The following is a 20,976-nucleotide window of genomic DNA, read 5'->3' as shown; positions in this document are numbered from 1 at the left end:
GTGGCGAACTGCTCTGGCTCTTACTGAAGCTAGTGTCTGGTGGCTCTAAGGTGGCCGAGGTAAAGCATCTCACCTGAGGTACTCGTACAGCCCGTACATGGGCAGAAAGTCAATGTCGGACAGGAACATGTACGGCGTGTTGACCTGCTTCATGGCCACGTTGCGTAGCAGGTTGACGGGGTAGAACTGGCCTTCTTTGTACACGATGTGATAACCTACGTTGGTGCGGCTCATCAGCACCTCCGAGCCCTGTGCGTAGCGCAGGAACTGCTGTGCTTCTGCATCAGAGAGGTACAGGGCCAGGCTGATGGGGCCTTCCCAGTGCTTGCAGATTGCCTCCAGCATCTGCAACCTTACCGAGACACACAGGCTCTTGGTGAAACAGGCAACGCAGAGGGTTGAAAAACAAAACGGCAATAGTCCATGAGCTCCCGAATGGCCATGCTAACAGAACACATGTAGATCCCTTAACGACTGTCAATCATTCAAGAGCAGTTCCTCCCTTTAGCAACACTGGAAGTGTTCGTGTGATAACAGTGAAAGAAAGGGAAACAGGCTTTCTAAAATGAACAATGATGAAAATTTCCTTTTTTTTTTGCTTTTCAGGGAACAAAAAACACTTTTTAACATAACACCTGTTGTTAAGAAACTAAAAGGCATGAACAAAGACTTTTTTTAACGCAGTTAGACTAATTTCTCAGCACTGACTTGACCATCAGGTCAAGACTTAAAGACTTAAAGCTACCAAACTATTATTTCAACCGTTCCAAACCTTGTCTAAACTCAATGCACTCACATGCAGATTTTACAATTTAATGTCTCTTTTTTAATGTCTGACGGAAGCCATCTACTGCTGCTTGAGCCCCACCTTTTCTTTGTCTACAATATGGAAAAATAGTATCAGCTGTACAGTTGCTGTGCACCTGTATACTCTATACGTTAACCTACTGTATAACAGTTAATATAATTTGTGATTTTATTTTTTAATAAGTAGCTCTGGCAACCTTCCTTTTAATATGATTCCACTTATCTGCTTCCCCCCAAGAGCACTTTCCCTGGCCAGTTTACCACTAGAGCCTGAATACCTTTTGTATCATTTGTATGATATAACTGAGAAACAATGCTGAAGGGGAGAAAAAGGACTAGAACATGAAGTGATAATGTAAGTAGATCATCAGAACTCACATTCATCAACCACCCAAAAAGTTAGTGAAGTGAACACTCATCAAAATAAAAAAACATCAGGAATGTGGTACAGAATTTTACTCCCACATGACAAGGAAAGAGTTTACTTCGTGACATGTGCTGTTAGATTGATTAAATATGGGAAGTGCCACATACTTAAATTGGGGATTTTTATTCCTTGCCCGACATCATCTTTACAATCAAAGGGCATCGAAATAAACTAAACATCACCTTCTTAAAACCTAAAAATCTGAACGGAATGAAGTAGTTCAGGTGGGTAGCTGCGTCAGCATGCGTAGGCTGAAAAGGAACAAGTAAAGGTTTATTCCATGCTGAAAAGAGAAGAAAGGAAACAACGTTTCGGCTGTGGAGCCTTCTTCAGGTGTCAGACGATGTCTTTTGTTTCGTCTCTTTTCAGCAGGGAAGAAACCTATTGTTCATCTGAACAGAATTTTCAACATGGTGTCACTGTGGTGCAATGGTGAGCATTGCTGCCTCGCAGTGCTGGAGTCGGGTTCAATTCCAGACCTGTGGGGTTATTTGTGTGGAGTTTGTATGTTCTCCCCGTGTTTGCATGGGTTTCCTCCAGGTGCTCTGGTTTCCTCCCACAGTCCAGAAACATACTGGTCGTTTAATTGGCTTCTGGGAAAACTGGCCCTGTTGTGTGTTTGTGTCAGTGTCTGGTGTGCCGTCTACACTGTCCTCTGCCTTGTGCCCATTGCTTGCTAGGATAGCCTCCAGCTCCACTACAACTCCCCTGACTTGGATGAAGCGGTTATAAATGGGTGGATTTTCAACATTGTAAAGCCAAGGATTTCTCTGAAATGAGCTGTGTAATTGTCATTAAATTTGGTGAGGTTTTCTCATAATTCTCTGTTTCATATGCCTTATTAAATACTCAAACAAAGCCCAAAGTTTAACTTGATTCTATATACTATAACTCACTTTATATACTTTTATATATGAATAAAGCTGCAAAGGATCAGGAATAATTTTACAGCTTCAACCAAAGTATTACATTTTGAAGAGCACTGAAAACTTGAAACTTTCACAAATCAGGTGTGATAAGGGACATACTTCAAAGACTCTTTCAAACGAACTCAGATACTTTATTGGTTAATCTGGTATTCGAGTCTAAAGTGACTGAATACAATAAGTGTAACAATTTGCCCACATACAGCACATTTCATGCAGATCACGGATCATTCTGCTTGGAGCTAATCCATCAAAGAAAAGTGTCCAGAAATTAATGATGGGACAAAATGTTAATATAATGATACAGTGTGGACAGAATATTACACAAAGATTTTGCACATCTTGAAAAACTTAATAGCTTTCTCGCTTTCTCTCATCGGCCAAATCAATTTAACATTAGTATTATATTTTTGTCTTCTGGTGCATGCCAAAAGCAATTGCATTGCTTAGAAGAAGTCGGCATTAAACTCTAGTGTTAATGACTGTGTGTAAAAATAGAATTCATTGTTATTGTCACAGAAACCACAAATTCCATTTACAGTACATTCATTATGTTATCATTGATACGGTTAAATATCTCCAAGCTAACAATTTGCATTATTCTTTTTTTTTTTCCCCACACTTGGTAGCGTACGGTTTGTGCAGTGCTAGGACCTGACTTTGGAAAAGTAATCCATTACAGCTACATTTTACCCACACAAAAATGTAATAGGTTACAGTTACTTACCGCTTTAAAAAATATGTATATAGTTATTTATTACAGTTAAATGTAATGCAATTAAAAGATTGATCAACTTAACCCACTTTATTTTCCATCCTGTACTACATATTAAAGTTGATATAAAAGAAATAAAGCAAGTTATTAAGTATCCAACAATTAGCTTTGTCACAAAAGGTAACAAAACACACTTCACTTATATGCTACAGATTATTAAACTGCTTCCATTACACTGTTCCTTAATTTATTCTAAAATATAAGAAGCTTATTTAATCATAACATAGTATACTTGTATGTAATAGCATGTTGTCATTCAAATCTAATTCAACTGTATTTTGGAGATTTTGGAGCAAAATCTGTATTCCACTTGTTGTCTTAATAAGCTTTATTGTATCATAATATGTGCTTTGTGAATGTTTGTTTCCCATCTTTTTTAGGCTAGACTGCAGTTTGAATAAGTGTAAGAGATTTGAGTAAATAAAACATAATGAGAATCTGCAGGGACGAAGTATATTTTATACCCTAAACTTCAAAATATTGATTATGTCAATCTCTAATTTGGAAATACCAGTGTTTAATTTAAGTACTTTTGCAAAAACATTGTTAACTGTTTTGCGGAAAACAGTAGTGATCAGAACTACTGATGGTCTTAATGTATTGTACATACTGTAAAACTACTGCTGTTTATTTTTGCTTGTTTTTAGAAAAAAGTATATGGATTTTGGATATGTACTGTATTAAATGTTTCAGGGACCATTTTGATTGATCATTCATGACTGACCGATACATTTGACTGACTGCAGCATACGCACTAAATCTTTACATTGTGCAAAATCTGATTGGGCACCTGTTGAATGATATAACCTGATTGAACAACATGTTGAATATCAAGCCTGTTGAAAATGTTACAGACAAAACACAGAAAGGAACTAATATTTCCCACATATCAAGAGAACAACACCTTCCTGCCATCAGAATGACATCAGCACCTGGTACCGTCTGGTATGCTCACAGCCAGCAGTTTATAACCTGGCAAACACAGTAGTGTAACAATGTAGTCAAACACAGTCTGTCAAAGATGGACTACAGTCTGGGAGACCAAAATGATCTTCTAGAGTACCTTCATGATCTTTTTCCCTAATGTCAGTTTCACTGCCTCAGAAAATCCAGGCCACAACAATCCTTGCATTATCTGATTTAAATATTTATTTCACATCACAGTACAAAACAAAAACTACACAGCTGAAAATGAAATTACAATAGCAACCAGGAACTTTAACTCATCTGAATTTTGAAAAGACCTGTTTTTTGTACAACATATACTGTAGGAGCCTGATGGTGTTAACAAACACAACACTGTTAAGCAGCCAGCTGTATTAACTTTGTAAAGAGTTTAGCCAATAGAGCGAGACTTGTTTCAAAGGTTCCACTATACAGTAAACACACAGTTTACTGAGGGAAGGTATATCTGTTATTGCCAAATGTCCCTTAAATGGCAAATTTAACAAAAATAAAATAAAATGCAAAACTAAACTACAGGAAACATTCTACTATATATAATATTTGGATCTTCTGAGTATTTATCTGCAAACTTGTTTTATTATTTGTGCACTTTCCTGGCATGTGGGTATTTCTGATTTTACAGACAAAAAACGTTAATACCAAAGTCTGTTAAAAGTGAGGGTTTACTGTAATAATGTTAACTCCTTATATGCTCGATTTAATGAGTCTCATATCTTATTAAAAATTTTCATTTTGGACTAGATATACAATGGGGAAAGGTGCTACTAAACGTTATTTTAATCTTACTACCAACTCATTACCAGTATTATACCATTTTATACAAAATTAACATTATCATAATGTATTTAGTATATTACTGTATAACAGTTTTTCACTGTAAAGAAATGAACACCGTAGGGCTTTTTTCTTGAATACCAGTTAGGTTATCGGCTATTAATTTCAACTATGTCATATAAAATCAAACTAAAAATAAGAAAGTAGCCATATGTAAACGCACAAATATGAGTTTGGCTAAAGGTGGAACAGATGTGCATTTACTAAGCCTTCCTTCTAATGTCAACAAGGTAACTGAAAAATAATCGCTGCTTAAGCAGTTCTTCCTTTTCAAGGACTCTATATTTAACAAGGGTGTTTGTCTTTGTCTCATCTGTGTCACCTGGGAATGCAGGGGACGCCAAGCTATTAAATACACCCGTTTCTCCAGACATGACTTTCTCTCAGCAGAGGTTGTGTGGTCTTCTCGAGACAAACGTTTGGGATGGTCACGCAATGTTTTCACTGCAGCAGGTTATTCACTTCAAAGTTTATATTAGTCTTTTTAAAAAAAACTGTCACACTTATACAAGAAGTACTGTATAAACTGTTTGCCGCATATTGTTACCTGTCTGGAAAAGCAACTGGCACGTTTACATCGTTTTGGAAAATGTTATCCGATCAAAGTAGCTTATGATCCCAACTGTGTACGTACAGCAGTTACACAGCTGGCGACGCCTTGTTTGTCTGGCTTGTTTCAGGAGCTCAACAAGAGGCAGCTCTCCTCTGGTGTCAGAGCTTCTGCTCCTCCAGAGAGCTCAGGGATGCAAAAAAGCCCTGGCGGGGAACATTCTCACTATACTCTGCTTCCACAATGGCTGCTTCTTAAACTGACTCATATTGTCCCTGTCTCGAGTCTTGCAATGTCACTTACACAAGTCACAGAACTGCTGTACTAACCATAGAAAAAGGAATCAACAATAGTAAAGGAAAGTACAAATGTCAGCATTCAAATTATAATCGAACCTTTTGCGTTATTCAGCTATTTCAGGTGCTGAGATACCAAGCGTTCCGGGAAACAGATTATTAAGAGAATCTCTTCTAAGCCAGACTAAGGATCAGCATTTAGACAAGATAAGGTTTGTACAATATCTGGATTCTCATTGGCCACGTACAGTATTTGCACAGAATGTTCCTTCTCTTGCTGAGGAAAGCTGATTAGACAGTAAGACCCCCCGTTATTTTATTCTGTTGGAATCCCTTAAACATAGACATGGAATCAGCTGCTCAAATAAAAAGCTGAAACTTGCTAATGCAGTGGGCAATGTCCACATTTTACAAATAAATTCACTAGGTATGACAACCGCCACAAATTAGGCATATAAAAGGCTGATTGAGTTTTTTAAGTTAAACGATTTTCTCTTAACCCGCTAGGCTGAGGGTTATCCTCCTGGCCACGGGACGAGGGGGCTGGAACCTCCCTGTAAAACGAGGAGTAACCAAGGGGCAGCTGTAGAGGTGGAGATGGGGTGGAGGAGGGATGCGAAAAAAGAATGCGAGGGAGAGGAGGAGATAATGCACAGGATTTATGATGTTTAAGCGAGGAAATGAAGCAAGGATTGATTACAAATTACAGTCATATGAGGACGACTGAACCTGGCCGTTGTCATCCCTCCCGATGATACTATAATTTTCGTTATAATGCCTTTAAAGGGGACTGCAGTCCCGATTTCTCAGACCAGTTATTAAATCTCAGTAACAAAATAAAATAATTGAAGGTCTTGCAAAATGTAACACATTCCAAATTAAACACAAAATTGTGAACTCTGTGAAACTACTTGTTATTTGCCATGTTCTCAAAAACCCCTGGTCTCACCACAGGCAAGAGAAGCTTACGTAAACTGCAATGTGAAGCAGCCCTTCCTGCAATGCAACGTACGAGCGAATAAGTACAGGTTGTGCAGCAGACATTTCACCAAAGAAATGTTCCAACATGATAGTTGGAAGTAAGTTGTATTTGTCTGTAAAACTGTCTCGGACTCCAGAGCAAAATTTGTATTGGATTGAAGGAGATGTACAGTATTGACTAGCCTGCTTGTTTACAATGTCATAGGGCCACTTTATGGCACCAGAAGTTTTGTTTTGCCTCATTCTGAATAGCAGAATATGGTGCTGTGCATAACTGGATATTTGTCAATTTGGTGATGAAAATTGTTGGTTTTACACGTTACTGTGGACATATTCCTTTTAATTGTGGTTTGAAATGCACTTGTCAATGCCCATTCTTTCTTAACACCGAAACATAAAAATAGCGTTGCGGGTCCCCTTTTAAGCGACATTATGAATAAGCAGAGTAATAACCTTTCCACGTGTGAACACCAAGGCTGTGAAGTACAGTACGTTCTCTTACCTGTCCATGGAGAGCTGTGCCACCAGTGTGACGTCGGCGTTGTCAGCGGTCGGCTCATACTCGTAGTGCAGGAAGCACAGGTGCGTGCGGTGCACGGTGAAGCGCTCTCGGCGGAACTCATAGCACGGGTCGTCCTCGTCCAGCTCGGACAGCTTCTTCTGCAGCTGCGAGACGAAAGAGAGCTCAGAGGTCAGCTCTGCCATCCGTTTTTGCACTCGGTGTGGAATGGGTTGTACAGTATGTCAGCTGACACCCATCAGCCTGCTTTCCCACGCTTCTGAGTAACAAATATCATCTTTCACTACTGCCGTCGCGCCAGATTATCGGCTTTGCTACGACATGTTTTTGCATAAGGACCTGATTATCTGCATATTTACTGTATCTTCATTGGGCAAATTTTCAAATAGCTGAAAAATGCAGTAAAAATGGTACTGAAGTGAGTGCATTTCTGGTGAGTATAGGTAAGTGCATTTTCACAATAACAAAAGTAAAAGAGTTTACCCAGTAATACAGGTTTTTTTACAACTTTTTATCTGAATTACTTTTGGAATACAACTACTGAACGGTTCAATACACAAAACATGCAGGCAAAAAAACGTTTCATATAGGAGAAAAGTACAACTTGTCCTGAAGTTCACTTGGGAAAAAAAAACCCAGCACTGAGCGTAAAAATGGTCTAAGTAGTGTGGCAATGCTAACCCTAGCTGGGGTTTCAACACAGCAATTCTGCAATGTGTTTCTAAAGCCCTCCAGTCATCAGATTTGAAAATGTTCCTCAGACCAAAAAATATTAGTCTAAAACAATCAAAAACCAAACAAAGCTCTTGGAAATGTATCTTCTACAACAATGCAGCTTCTTTAGGTAAATGTTCAATCAGCTGCAGAAATACTGTAAAAATGGCATTTATGTGAGAGTGCATTTCAGGTGAGTGTAGGGTTTGGATTAAAAGAACCATTAAATGTCGACTCCAGCTATACGTCTATTTGAACATTACTGTATATGAGGCCTAAATGCTGACCAGCTGTTGATTCCCAGACAAGAGTTCAGCATAGTCACCCTGTAAAAATTGCATCCATATATAATCACATTTGCTATATTACCTATCTTCCCTTTAGTATTACTCACCTTCTGCTACTGAAAAAATTGTATGACAAAAATCAAAAATGATAAATATAGCATTAGACACATTGCATATTTGTGCTAGGCTATATGAAAATAGGAGATGTTTTAAAGGCAACAAAATAAAGCGATATACACTTGATAGTATAATCCTAGTAATAATCTATAGTCTGACGATGGCTGTATGTTTGTAAATAAATACCATACGGTATTAACATATCCAGTAAAAACCTTTATTTGAAATTATACGTGTGCTACCTTATTTTCGATTGTATTTCACATGTATTCCAGCTAAAAAAAATACTTTTCAGGATATTTGAGATGGAAGATTGCAAAAAAAATCCATGACAGATTGTTTGTTAGTGGAAACTTGGAACAGTGTAAAATATAATAAGACAATGTGTTACATGTAGGATGCAGTGTATATCTTACTGCACAAAACAGCAGAAATTACATCTCTTGTAGCATCAGGCAAACCCTTCTCATTACATATTGAAATATTAGGAAGTGATCATTTTTTTGCATCATCAAAAGGTACTACATGTAGAAATGAGCTGTGCATGGATAAGTGAAAATGATACCGACTGCAGTCAGGCATGTAGCCAGGAAGCACGGTAACTCAGAGTAACACTCTGCAACCTCAGCACAGTTTTGAAGTACAGGTACTGTATTTAGCAACAAATCTCTCTAAAGAAAAAATAGCTCAATGCTTAGCTGCCAGTGAAAATCTCTGTTGGGATGTAGCAAAAAACTGAGACTGAATCTCAGGCAACTGTCTCAAGCATCTCCATGTATCTAACGAACACTTGGCACGTCTCATGGTGAGTTTTTCAGCAATCCATCTCATTAACCAAGTCTTGGTACAGTATGTACAGATGACCCAAACCCTAGAATTGGAAGTAACATGTAGTTATGTTTAGTTTGTAGTTTAAGTTTGTTTAATTGTAATACAACACCCCTAAGGGCTGTTAGCTGAAGGCTATGTACAGTATCAGAAACTAATTACCAGCTCCAGAGTGGTCTAGCCCTCTTCTGATTGACACACTTCATAATATGTACTAATACACACCGAAAGTAAAGTTCACATAGAAAGCAGACACTTACCAGGACGTTCAAGGTTTGAAATACTGTAAGAAGCAGCGCCAGTGCTGAAAGTTGTGTTGTGTACACTTTGCAGCTCACTCTAAGAGACGCAAGTACCGTACAAGTAATCTTGTGTGACAAGTGTGTGACAAAACTAGAGCACAACACTGTTGGACGGAGCGACAGTGTGTATTAGTGCAATACTGTGACTATATGTACTGGGTGAGAGGAAAGGTACAGGGGCATTGTCATTAAAACAGTCAGGCAACAATGGACAACGTGATTACTATAAAAACTAGTATGAAGAGTTTTCTCTCTGCAAGCTGCCCATAGTCACACTACCTACATTCTCACTGTTGAGGTCAGCTTCACTGGGGCAGCCGAAAAGCTCCCTGCGCAGCAGATTGCCATCATACTCCAGGAAGGTCAAGTAGAGATTGCGGAAGAACTCCACATGCTTGTTCTTCACTCGCAGCTTTTTGGGGGAGTTCCAGTGTATCACCTAAAGGGAAGTGAGCAACATCTTATTGTCAGGACACACGAAAGGGTCTCCAAAATAAACGATTCGGTAACACGGACATTCACCGACACGGAGCTGTAAAACTCAAACATAGCAGTGTCACAAAATGGGAGTGTGAAGAATTAAATAAAGGGGGATTTAAAAGATATAAATAATCTGATATCAAAATCGATTTCTGCCACTAGCTTGGTAGCCAAGCAAATTTAATTTTCAGCAGCTTACCCTCTCTGACACAAAACTGTAACAACGTGAAAACAAGGCACCAAAACATACAAAATAAAAATACCTATTTACACCAATGCACATACACTACTGTCTGCTATTACTGTATATATATATAGATATTGACAAATCTCTTAGGAAAATAAAATTACTGCTCTTTATTGACAAAGAAAACTAAAAGTCATTCTTTAACTGATGCTCAAATGCATAGGGAAAGAAGGAACCCGCAGGTAATCCGATAAAAGACAAAGCACTCCCTGAATGTGTTAAATTAACCATCTTCCATATTCAGAAGAGCGCATCACTAAACAAAATGAGAGATATAGCTTGGTGGATGCCAAAAATGGAAATTTATTATTTCCACAGCTACAAAAGCAACTGTCCCTTACTGAATGTCCAAAGCCAGTCTCTTTAGTGCTCAAATTACCTATCGATCTGTAGTCCTGGTCATGAAAGAGGAAACACTCTCAGAGTGTGTATACTTCTCCTTTCAGCTCTTCCTCTCACGTTTTTATCATTTAGTGTAGTCTTACAGAACTGTATATCCTGTCACCTCTACTGATGCTCAAAGGCGGCTGATTTAACTGCAATTGGTTTCGTTTTAGTTTACAATACAATGGCTTGGCTACCTCAACTGACTCAAGTGAGAAGGTGAGATAAAAGATAGCTTGTTTGACAGATTGAACTACAAAGAATGGGGTCCCAGGATATAAAATTAAAATTCTGCAACATTAACAACCTGCATCAATAATATTTGTTCATATTAGCAAAGTTGCTGTCATGCCAATCAGAAGTTCCTTCCATGCTGAAGAGAAAAAGAGTCAAATGCCATTTTTTTTCTTTTCAGTGAACTTCTACTGTAGCTATTCCTTTGTCAGCCTGCACAACGACACAGCTTCTCACTCTAAACTCTTAAGAACATTGCAATTCTTTGACGGATCAAGTATATAAGTTATGCAGTAACACGATTTTGCCACTTAAGGTCACTGTAGTGGTTTTGAAGTGAGAAAAGGCCTGGAACTGCTCTTCCTCCGAAACTGCAAGGTAAGAGATGAAGAGCTGAAAAGCAGAAATGTTTTCGCTTTCTGTTTTCAGTGGGGGGGGGTAACCTACCTTGAGGTCGGAGACATCTTTATAACACTTCTCAGAGCGGGTGTGGTCAGACAGCTGCACATTCCAGAAACAAGGCAGCTGGTACACCAGAAATGGGTTTTGCTTAATCACTGCATTGAAAATATCCTGAAAAACAGAGATCATTTAGAGGCAGGTTCCACCCAGGGCACGCAGGAGGATTAATTGTTTAATGTCACATCAAACTAGGTATGAATCACTCAAAAATGAAAGAAAACCTATGTGTATTTCAGTCACAATTCCACTTAGGGAAATGTATTACAATTTGTTACTTTTATGTGTAATAGGAAATTACTTCATGTACTTTTAATAGTACTACTTAACAGGAGTAGTTAACACATATAATAGTGTAGATATACCACAGGCACAGTATAACACTTGTAATGTATCATTTTCTAAAAAACACATGCAAAAGAAGCTCATCCTCCATAAGGCATGCAAAGGTAAAACAAAGAATCTTGGCATAAATACTGCATTTGTTGTTTTAAAGAAGCTGTACCTGTCCATTCAAATCATAACAGGCAGCCGTATACCTGTATCTGTTTGTGTGGTTTGCCAGGTTCAAAGTTAAAGCTTTCCATAAGGAAATGTACAGACATATTTGTACGTTATGTAAATATGCACACAAAGCAATGAGTACAACTCAACAGAAAACTGCAGATAGGAGAGCACATTCTCACAAGACGTTGTGGAGCATCAATGAAGAATCACAGTTCAGCATACAGTCCTAAGATCTAGTTGCTTACAGAAGGGGCTGCTTTTAAGTAGCTACTGGGGACAGTAGTGCATGATTGAATTGCTTTTTTAGCAATTTGCTTAGTTAAATTATTTAAATTACAGTGGCATGTTGCCAAATTATTGTGTGGTATGGTAATTTTAAACAATTTTCTCAGGATACAGAATATTTTATTTTAAATTACTTTCTATGCATGACAACTGTGTGTGTGCAGTATGTATCATCATTTCTCATTTTCATGGATTTTAATTCTGAGTAAATTCCTTGCAAATGAGAAGCAAGTCTGGAAAATTATAAGGCCACCAAGCATTAAGTATAGAATAATACACTGAAAATATCACTTTTAAAAGTTGTGCCCCAAATAATAAATGCATTTAAAAATAAATGCTTGATTTCTCAGGTGAAAGCAGTTACAGTATGTGGGGAGAAGGAACTGCAAATGGTAAAAGAAAGCAGAAAGTGATTCTCTGGAAGGTTCTAGCGTTAAAATATTGAATGAATGAAAGTGTTCAATTAAATGTCATCTTAAAATGAAGCCAGTATAACTGAATTTTATTATCCAATTAGTACCCAACTGTGCAGGATAAAAGGTAGGAATGTGATTTGCAAATCTATAACCATTGTCTTGGTTTCTGGAACGTTCAACACCAACACAGAAGTGAAAATAACTGCATTTAAGTCTCCCCAATGTACAGTATTTATTGTTTCTACCATGCCCAGGATATACAGTTATGTTTGATCTTGATTTAGCTTCTACTGCTTTCCATTAAACACAAGGACAAATCACTGACAGTCAAAGGGAACTGAACCTTCTTAGTCTTGAAAAAGCAGACAATGAGAGAAATATGTTCCAAATAAATCTAACCAAACCAATCGAGTGAACTTCACCAGAATCAACAGTGACTTAAACCAGAGGACCAGTAGAAACTACAGTACTTTACAGTAAAGAGCATTTAAAACCCACAAGAGGTATGTATTTCTTTACCCAAAGTATTTTGGGAGTATAAAACATGTCATGTTGTTGAAGGTCTTATCTTGGCTTCTTTCAAGAAATGGTTGGATCAGATTTTCTATCACTTAGCTACTAATCACCAATCATCTGGGTAGAATGGCCTCCTCGTGTTTGTAACTATTCTTATATTCCTAAATCTGTAAGCATTCTAAAAAAGATTTCTGTAAAAAAGAAGTCCATTCAGACCTGATCAGCCAAGGAAGTAGACAGCATGCTCATCAGCTCCCTCTCTGCTGTCAGTCTCCACATCTGCTCCCATTTAAGCTTCCTGAGCCGGTCCAAGAGGAGAAGAATCACCCCTGTGGGACAGAAAAGACAGGCTGTGAGGCCACCTTCAGGGGACCACAGCTGGTACTCTGAGGAACTAGTAGACAACTGGGGTGATGGAGAAGAGAGACAACACATGGAATACTGGATTATTAGCAACAGGTTTAACTATGGGTTGGGTTAGGAATGTTTAATTACTGTATTTATAGATTCTGACAGTGAGAATATAGCACCCTCATAACTCCCTCAGTTAAAGGGAGTACATTCAGAAATTAGGTTAAAAATGCTGAGAGCAAAATTGGACATTCAGAACTGAGAGCTGTCTCACTGTAGGAGTTCAGTTGAAATTAGGGCCACCCTAAGAATTAGCTACCTTCAAATGGAGATGAAGCAAAAAACTGCAATGATACTTCACTTTCAAGTAACAAGGGGTGATTAAATCACAAATATAAGAACTAATGAACTGAAAAAGCAAATATTTTAATTTCATGTTTGAAGTATTGAAGCACGATTTTGAAGTTAGGAGTCAAGAGCCTAAATAATGCATGTCGCAAGAACTAGCATTCTGGTGGCAAATCTTTAGACTGGTTTAAGTTCTTAGCAATATGTCCCTTCACTCATCATAAGATCTGAATCAATTAAAAATGCCATTTAGAAGATTCTTCTAACTAACTTCTAACTTTTAACTTATTCCCACACTTGTTTCTGGTATGTTCCAGGCCATTTTCCTCTTGGCTTTGCTTACAACAGAGGATTCTGGGATGTACCAGGCCATTTTCCTCTCGGCTTTGATTACAACAGAGGATTCTGGGATGTACCAGGCCATTTTCCTCTTGGCTTTGATTACAACAGAGGCTTCTGGGATGTACCAGGTCATTTTCCTCTTGGCTTTGATTACAACAGAGGCATCTGGGATGTACCAGGCTAGGATCATAAAGAAACAAACAGCAAATGTCTCGAGTCTGCACTAACTCTCTTGTGAGGTACAGCGGAGCTTGCAGAACATCAAAAAGACATATAGCTCTAACCAGATATCATATCAGAGGAGCATGATCACAAGCCCTTATTCTCCTTGTGCAGGACAAGGGTTGTAGCTGGAAAGCTTTTTATAAAGAGTCATAAAAACAGCAAATCTAGACCGGGAAGATATTAAATAAAACAATGTGGCAGTTCCACAACCTCAAAAAAGAAATTAAAAAACATGAATATACATGGAACAAGTTATGAATACATATTGAGGTATGTAGGGAGCTGCATCTGCATGTCAACTGCAAAGGAACAAGAAACTATTAATTTTTTAAAAGTAACAAAGCAAAATTTCAGCTGTTGAGCCTTTGAAACATGGTGTTTTTAAGAATTTATGATTACTTCAAATCATTTATTTATGCATTCAGAATGAATTAAGCAGAAAAAATCACACCTTCAACTATAATTATGAAGGACATATAAAGAATTATTGTTGTAATTAGATGTATACTGTATATTTTTATTTTCAATCAATGTATGGTATTATTGTAGCTGTCTTGGGCAATGTGTATTTTCTGCTATATTTAAACTTACTTTTATTCATTAACTTGATTGAAACAACTGAATATTACACTCCGTTTTATTCAGTAAATGACTACCTGATAAAATAGTCACTTTAAGTTTGTTAATTCTTAAGGTTTTTTTAGAATCAGTTCAAGAACTTGTACAACACCTATCACAGAGGGTGTTTATTGAAGGGGAAATAATTTACTGTACATTAGTAATGGTGAACATCAGAATTAAAAAAGGTGAGAAAAATTATCTAAAAAAAAGAAAAAAAAACTGCAAATTTTAATGCTGTGATGAGATTGGAAAACAAGTCGTTAGCAGATTTTAACCAGCATGAATTTAATTGCTACCATTCTAACTCAGGGCTCACATCTGCCTCTGTGCATCATAGCCCGCCTGACCACAAGTTAAAAACCAGCTGAACTGCAGCATCTTTTAAATAAACGTTTTGTGTATCACAGCAGATTAAAGCCTCTGCTCTCTTGTGTTGATAACCCTTATGTTACTATATACTGTACAGTATATTTTGTCTCTTAGACTACTGGGAGTCCTGGCTCTGCTTGACCCATTTCACCAACAGAAGAGGTTACTCACCGGTGTTAAACCCTCTCCCCAGAGCCGGCCAGGGGCGATGGTTCTTCCACAGGTTTCCCAGGTACCAGTCGCTCTGGTTCTCTACCAAGCCCAGCACCTGCTGGCCTGTGAGGACAAGGAAAATGAGCCCTGCTGCAGGAGGGACAGATGTACAGAGGGGCCATCTAGGGAAGTCCTTAACTTCTTGTCTTGACTGAATTGCACCTAAGAGCCTTTTTTATGACCTACATAGCCCTTGGTTTTCTCAGTGTTATAAGGTAAGGAGCAATGAGTTCACTTTGTTTAGCAAACAAAGGCCCACATTCACTAAATATAAAACACAGCCCTGAGACTGTGCTCAGCCAAAGTGGAGGGAATATCCAGAAGCAACAAGCGTGGAATGTAGGAGCTTCTGAACTATTTCCCCGTAGTGCCGAAGACACATTCTTCTTCTTGGTCAATTACTTCCATCACAGAGGAAGACTAAACAAAATGAGATTTTTCACAAAACTGTTTTGCAAATAAGCTGCTGATCTACTAACCTGATAATCTACAAATCAGATAAACAAATATTAAGTTTGCAGGCTCTCAGTATGTATTATTTCAAACTGCATTTTCCTTTAAAGTAGTTAAATACTGTACACGCTCAGTTTAGGCCACTGCTCCGCAGGGTATCGCAGAAACTTACCCAAGATATCTGCAATTAAGCCAAAGATTTCTTTGAGTGCACAAAATCAACAATCTAACACTCAATTATCACTTACTACTTACTAGATAATCACTCAATTAGCACTCATTAATTAGGAAAAACATTTTTATGAATTTTCAGCCAAACCCTGTCACTACAGTAACAAAGTAATAATTATGAAACATTTTTCTATTCCATTTTTTACTGGAGGTAGTTTCTGAGACCAATTCAACTGACACATTTTAGAATTCCTGATACAAGTGCTTTGGAAGTCTTTGACAAGAAAAGCTATACACAAATGCAAGAAATGTTTCTAATAGCAGCAGGAGCCATATCACCCTGCAAGTCACATCTGGCAGCCCACTAAAGCTCAGCAGGTGTGAGCCTGGTCAGTACCTGGATGGGACACCTCCTTGGAAAAACTAAGGTTGCTGCTGGAAGAGGTGTAAGTAGGGCCGGTAGGGGGGCGTTCACCCTACGGTCTGTGTGGGTCCTAATGCCACAGAATAGTGACTGTAAAAAGGTGCCATCCTTTGGATGAGATTTAAAGCCGAGGTCTTGACTCTCTGTGGTCATTAAAAACTCCAGGGTGTTTCATTAGGGGTGTTACCCTGGTGTTCGGGCCAAATTTCCCATTGGCCTTTACCAATCATGACCTCCTAATAATCCCCAGTTATTGATTGGCTTAATCACTCTGCTCGCCTCCCCACTGAGACCTGGTCTGTGGTGAGCGTTCTGGCACACCATGGCTGCCGATGCATCATCCAGGTGGGGCTGTACATTGGTGGTGGAGGAGAGTCCCCATTACCTGTAAAGCACTTTGAGGGGAGTGTCCAGAAAAGAGCTATGGAAGTGTAAGGAATTATGATGATTAATTATTGTAAGTCTTAGCCTGGTACTTTGCTTGAAGCGTAAGAGAAGGTCATGAAATCCTCACTAGATGTCACTGTTTCTATTTGTTCTGTCCTGTTAAGTTGGAGAGCAGGAGAAACAGCTGAGCGGCTCAGACAGGCAAAGAGGAAAAACAAACTCCCAACTGCAAAAAGAGAAAAGGCTAGAAAGCAAAGAAGGGGGAGCAAAGAAAGAGATGAAAAGTGGGGAGGTGGAAGTGGTTAGAAAGGGAGGGAGCGCAACAGAGGGAGATAAAGAGGGAGGGGGCGGACAACGGTTTAATGAAAGCTGTAAGGAAGATTAATGAGTGTCTCATGGACCAGGCAGCTCTAGGCAGACAGCCTTTAAATAATTTAAAAACAACTTCTCGGCTGTACTCTCAAGGTGACAGGAGAGTGTGACAATTAAGGAGCCAAAAGTGAACCCTCTTTTAATTGAGAGAGGAGGGAAAGGTTGTTCCCAGCAATTATTTCGCCATGATGAACATTCTCATGCCGCTTTGGGTCAGAACAAATTGGGGAAATATAGAACAGGTAACAAAAGTAGGAATAAGTGAAGTTTATTCCCATTTCCTGAAATTATCACTGCTTCACATTAATGCAAACAGTCTCAAAAACAGTCACATGTACAGCACTGTTCATTGCAACAATTAATTTTAACAGTACAGAACTGAATGAAATAATTTCAAAGCTACAAAAGTTTGCATTTAAAATAACTGGCAAAAAAGTTAAAGCAAAAGAAAAACTTTTTTTCTTTTTTTTCACCTCAAAATCTATTTTTACTATTGACACATTTAACCTTTTGAAAGTTTATCTTAAATTCAAGAATATTCTAGAAGGGTTTTGAGGGCCTCCACTCAGGCACCTCGATTCAAACCCAGGTAAAAAGAGGCAAGTTGAACATCTCCGTTTCAGGAGCCATTCATTTTCTGCTTTTTAGAAACTGCTCATTCAGATATGTGAACAGAAAACTTTAGCACCGTCTTGGGCATTAAAAGGAGATTTATATCAAAACGGTAGTTCAAGTAAAGGTGAAGTTAACTTCATGGAAGAATTGTTTTCACACAAACTTCCCTTAAGAATTCTGCATGTGTAGTAAGTGGTATTCTTGGAAATGTTTTTTTTTTAACATGAGAATGATTAAAAATAAGGGGAAAACATTTGGCCAATTCTAGTCTGTTTGGTAGTTAGACTTGTCACCTTTTAATTAACCTAATAGCCCACATGAAATATGCATTGTTTTACGATGCACAATATTAAAATTGTTTTAAATATGTTTTTTTATGGGTAGCAAAGTGGCTATCATTGCTACCTTGGGCCCCAGTTTCACCTTACGGGGTGCTGTGTGTGTGGAGTTTGTATGTTCCCTGCGTTTGCTTGGGTTTCCTCCAGGTGCTCCGGTTTCCTCCCACAGTCCAACAGCATAATGGGAAGTTAACTGACTTCTGGGAAAATTGGCCCTGGTGTGAGTGTGTCTGTGTGTTTGTGTTTTTCATATTATTTCAGGAGAAGGGTGTCAGGGGATACTAAACAGGAATCAATCTGAGGCAAAAGAAAAAAGGGCAATAAATACACAGGCTGAATATTTGTGTGTAATATTCATGCTGTTTGGGCTCCATTATGCACAGAATGAAAAAAAAACAAGAACAATTAAATAAGAAGCTGCAGGCAGCAGTTATAAATGAAATGAAAAGGTACTGCTTGTTAATCCTAGTGAATTGAAGAACGTTCCTCTACTGCAAGATCTGAAATGCTGAGTCCTGTGAAAAAAAGAAGCCAATGGAGGATGCTGCTGCCAGTTGATTTGACTGCTCTGTAGCAAACATCATACAGAAAAGAACAGGACAGTAATCCCAGCAATTACCCTACAGCAGGGAGATGAAAAGAAAATGTCAACACCGACACAGAAAGACTGGACTTCAAGTCGAAGACCTGAAGGGCCATTCGATATGAAGTCCCACCCATTGCCCTGACTGTCTAAAATAACGCACGCCTGGTCCCAAGATGACACGTTAACATGTTTATCAAGTTTGACAAACTTATGTATAATAAAACATCAAAAATTAATCTGAAAAAGGAGCCTCCCAGATTGCAGACTCCAACTTCATTAAGCATTTGTTTCTCAACACTGTCTTCCCTGTCTTTGTTCTGACAGAGAAACTTTCCGTAAAGAACATGATTGTGACAGGACTGGCCCCAGAAAACAAGTTCTTTCCATTGTTATGTACATCTAGCAGCTACAGAGAAATAGAGAAAACTAAAAAGTCATTCAACTAAGTACTGGTATGACAACTGATATTGAAGACTGCCTTGGCAATGTGAAACTTTTGGAAAGCATTAAAGCAAAGCACATATGAGATACTGTAAAAATAACTTTGGGGGACAGTAAACGTGTAATTCTTACTGAAAGGAACAGAAACACAGCAGTGAACTGTGTATTAAAGTGTGAAGTTGTTTGCTTCTAAAATCACTAAAAAAAGCTTTAGTGCTCCCAGAGCACCTCAGGCAGTAACAGAGCTCACTCACAGTGTATGATGAGACCTATGCCCCACGCATCAGCAGAGACAGCCTGGCTCACACCACCAGCTAACAGTGACTGGGATTGCCCATAGAGGCACTGCACATTTGGCCGGAAATCACCAGGCTAGGGTGGACATTAATTAGCCAAGATCTTTCAACCTTTCAGCATCGTAGTAACTGTCGTGACTTCCAAGGCCCCTGCAAACTTGCTGCGACCTACGAGATATGCATTATTCCTAAAAATTGATGCCATCTCTCTTGTAAGGCACTGTAAAACCTGTAGTTTAGCAAAAGACAAATAGTTCTGACAGATCTGCTGATCCCTTTTTTTTTCTAGCCTGGCTTGCAATTTTCTCATACTTCCTTATCAACTTTAAGTCTTCTCTACAATCGTTCGATTGCATAGTTCTGGAATCCAGTCAAAGACAGATAACCCGTTAATTCGCTATAAACTATTTTTCTCATTATTTTCAATGTTTCAGAAGCTCTTTGTCTGAATAGAAGATGCACAGCAGGGGAAGCAGATTTCTGAGGACTTGCTAGCTGGCATCGGAGATTTTGCTTGCTCATTATCTTTGTCACAGCTTTCAGAGAATCATAATGCATTTTCTTCTAACTCGTAATCGAGCGGGAAATGCACTGTCAGGGTTTGGCTTGCTTCTGAAGTTAAATAACTTATTTGAAACTGAGAAACTTTTCAGGAAGAAACTGAAGATTACTTTTTGCATCAACATCAACTTTCAAACGGTGAAAACCGAGAGCTCATTTTTTTTTTAAATGCAAGTAGGCAAGTAAGAGCAATGAAGCACAGCTGACGATGTGTGTTTTTGAAAACCTGTAAGACAGACCGACTTCAGAAGGAATCTAGGAATCCATAGGCACTTTTTCAGTTAGATGCCTTTGGAATTTTTTTTGCACAGACAGATGTGACACCATTTACTGCGACAATTTTAAAAATGAGAACAGTATTAATCCCCAACTTCTCTAATGACGGTCTAAGAAAAAATAAATCTGTACTCTTCTTACAGTAGTTAATAGCAAAAGTCTAGCCATATGCTATTAGAAAACACAGGTAATTTCTGTGTGAGCACTTGCAAGTTTGTATGTGTAGGCAATTAGCGGTTTTCCTTTTCAAGTCACAAATGACTGATTGGTAATCTTATTCACTGATTTTAATTCTGTTTTAAAACTAATCAATGCAGGTGTGCAAATTAGATAGTCTAAAATGAATTATTTAAACAAATTAAGCATCTGATTTTTTTTATTCACATACTGCCAGTTAAATATGTATAAATATAAAACATTCAGTTAGGAAAAATCCTCTGTGGTGTAGGCAGCTCAGTTTATTAAGCTATGCAAATTACAATTAGTCATTAGGAAAAGGGTTCATTACAATTAATTCTGCACATTTGCTAAGCTTGTATTATTGTTAATCATCATCATCACCACCACCACCACCACCACCCTTGGCTAGGACTAGGATGTAACTTTCAACTCTCTAGTCACATTCTCTTCTTAATGTACAGTAGGTAACCTTTCAGCCTGTCTTTGGACTGTGGGAGGAGACTGGAGCACCTGGAAGAACAAAGGGAGAACAAACTCCACACAGCCAGT

General features: G+C 38.4%; 1 protein-coding gene across 2 annotated transcripts in view; it reads right to left on the bottom strand.

Moving 5' to 3' along the window:
• The window catches only part of large1 (LARGE xylosyl- and glucuronyltransferase 1), a 94,292-nt gene that overhangs the window by 5,085 nt on the left and 68,231 nt on the right, over positions 1–20,976 (bottom strand). For both annotated transcript variants that reach the window (XM_006633491.3, XM_069192337.1), the window contains 6 exons: positions 15,286–15,390; positions 13,075–13,187; positions 11,123–11,248; positions 9,614–9,769; positions 7,065–7,228; positions 74–352 (listed from right to left, as the gene is read on the bottom strand). In XM_006633491.3, the coding sequence (XP_006633554.1) occupies positions 74–352; positions 7,065–7,228; positions 9,614–9,769; positions 11,123–11,248; positions 13,075–13,187; positions 15,286–15,390 (943 nt within the window). The remainder of the gene's footprint in view (positions 1–73; positions 353–7,064; positions 7,229–9,613; positions 9,770–11,122; positions 11,249–13,074; positions 13,188–15,285; positions 15,391–20,976) is intronic.

Source organism: Lepisosteus oculatus, chromosome 7 (genome assembly GCF_040954835.1).
Source record: "Lepisosteus oculatus isolate fLepOcu1 chromosome 7, fLepOcu1.hap2, whole genome shotgun sequence".
NCBI classification, from domain to species: Eukaryota; Metazoa; Chordata; class Actinopteri; order Semionotiformes; family Lepisosteidae; genus Lepisosteus; species Lepisosteus oculatus.
The sequence above is the reverse complement of the archived record's forward strand: the minus strand, read 5'-3'. Positions and strand labels throughout refer to the sequence as shown.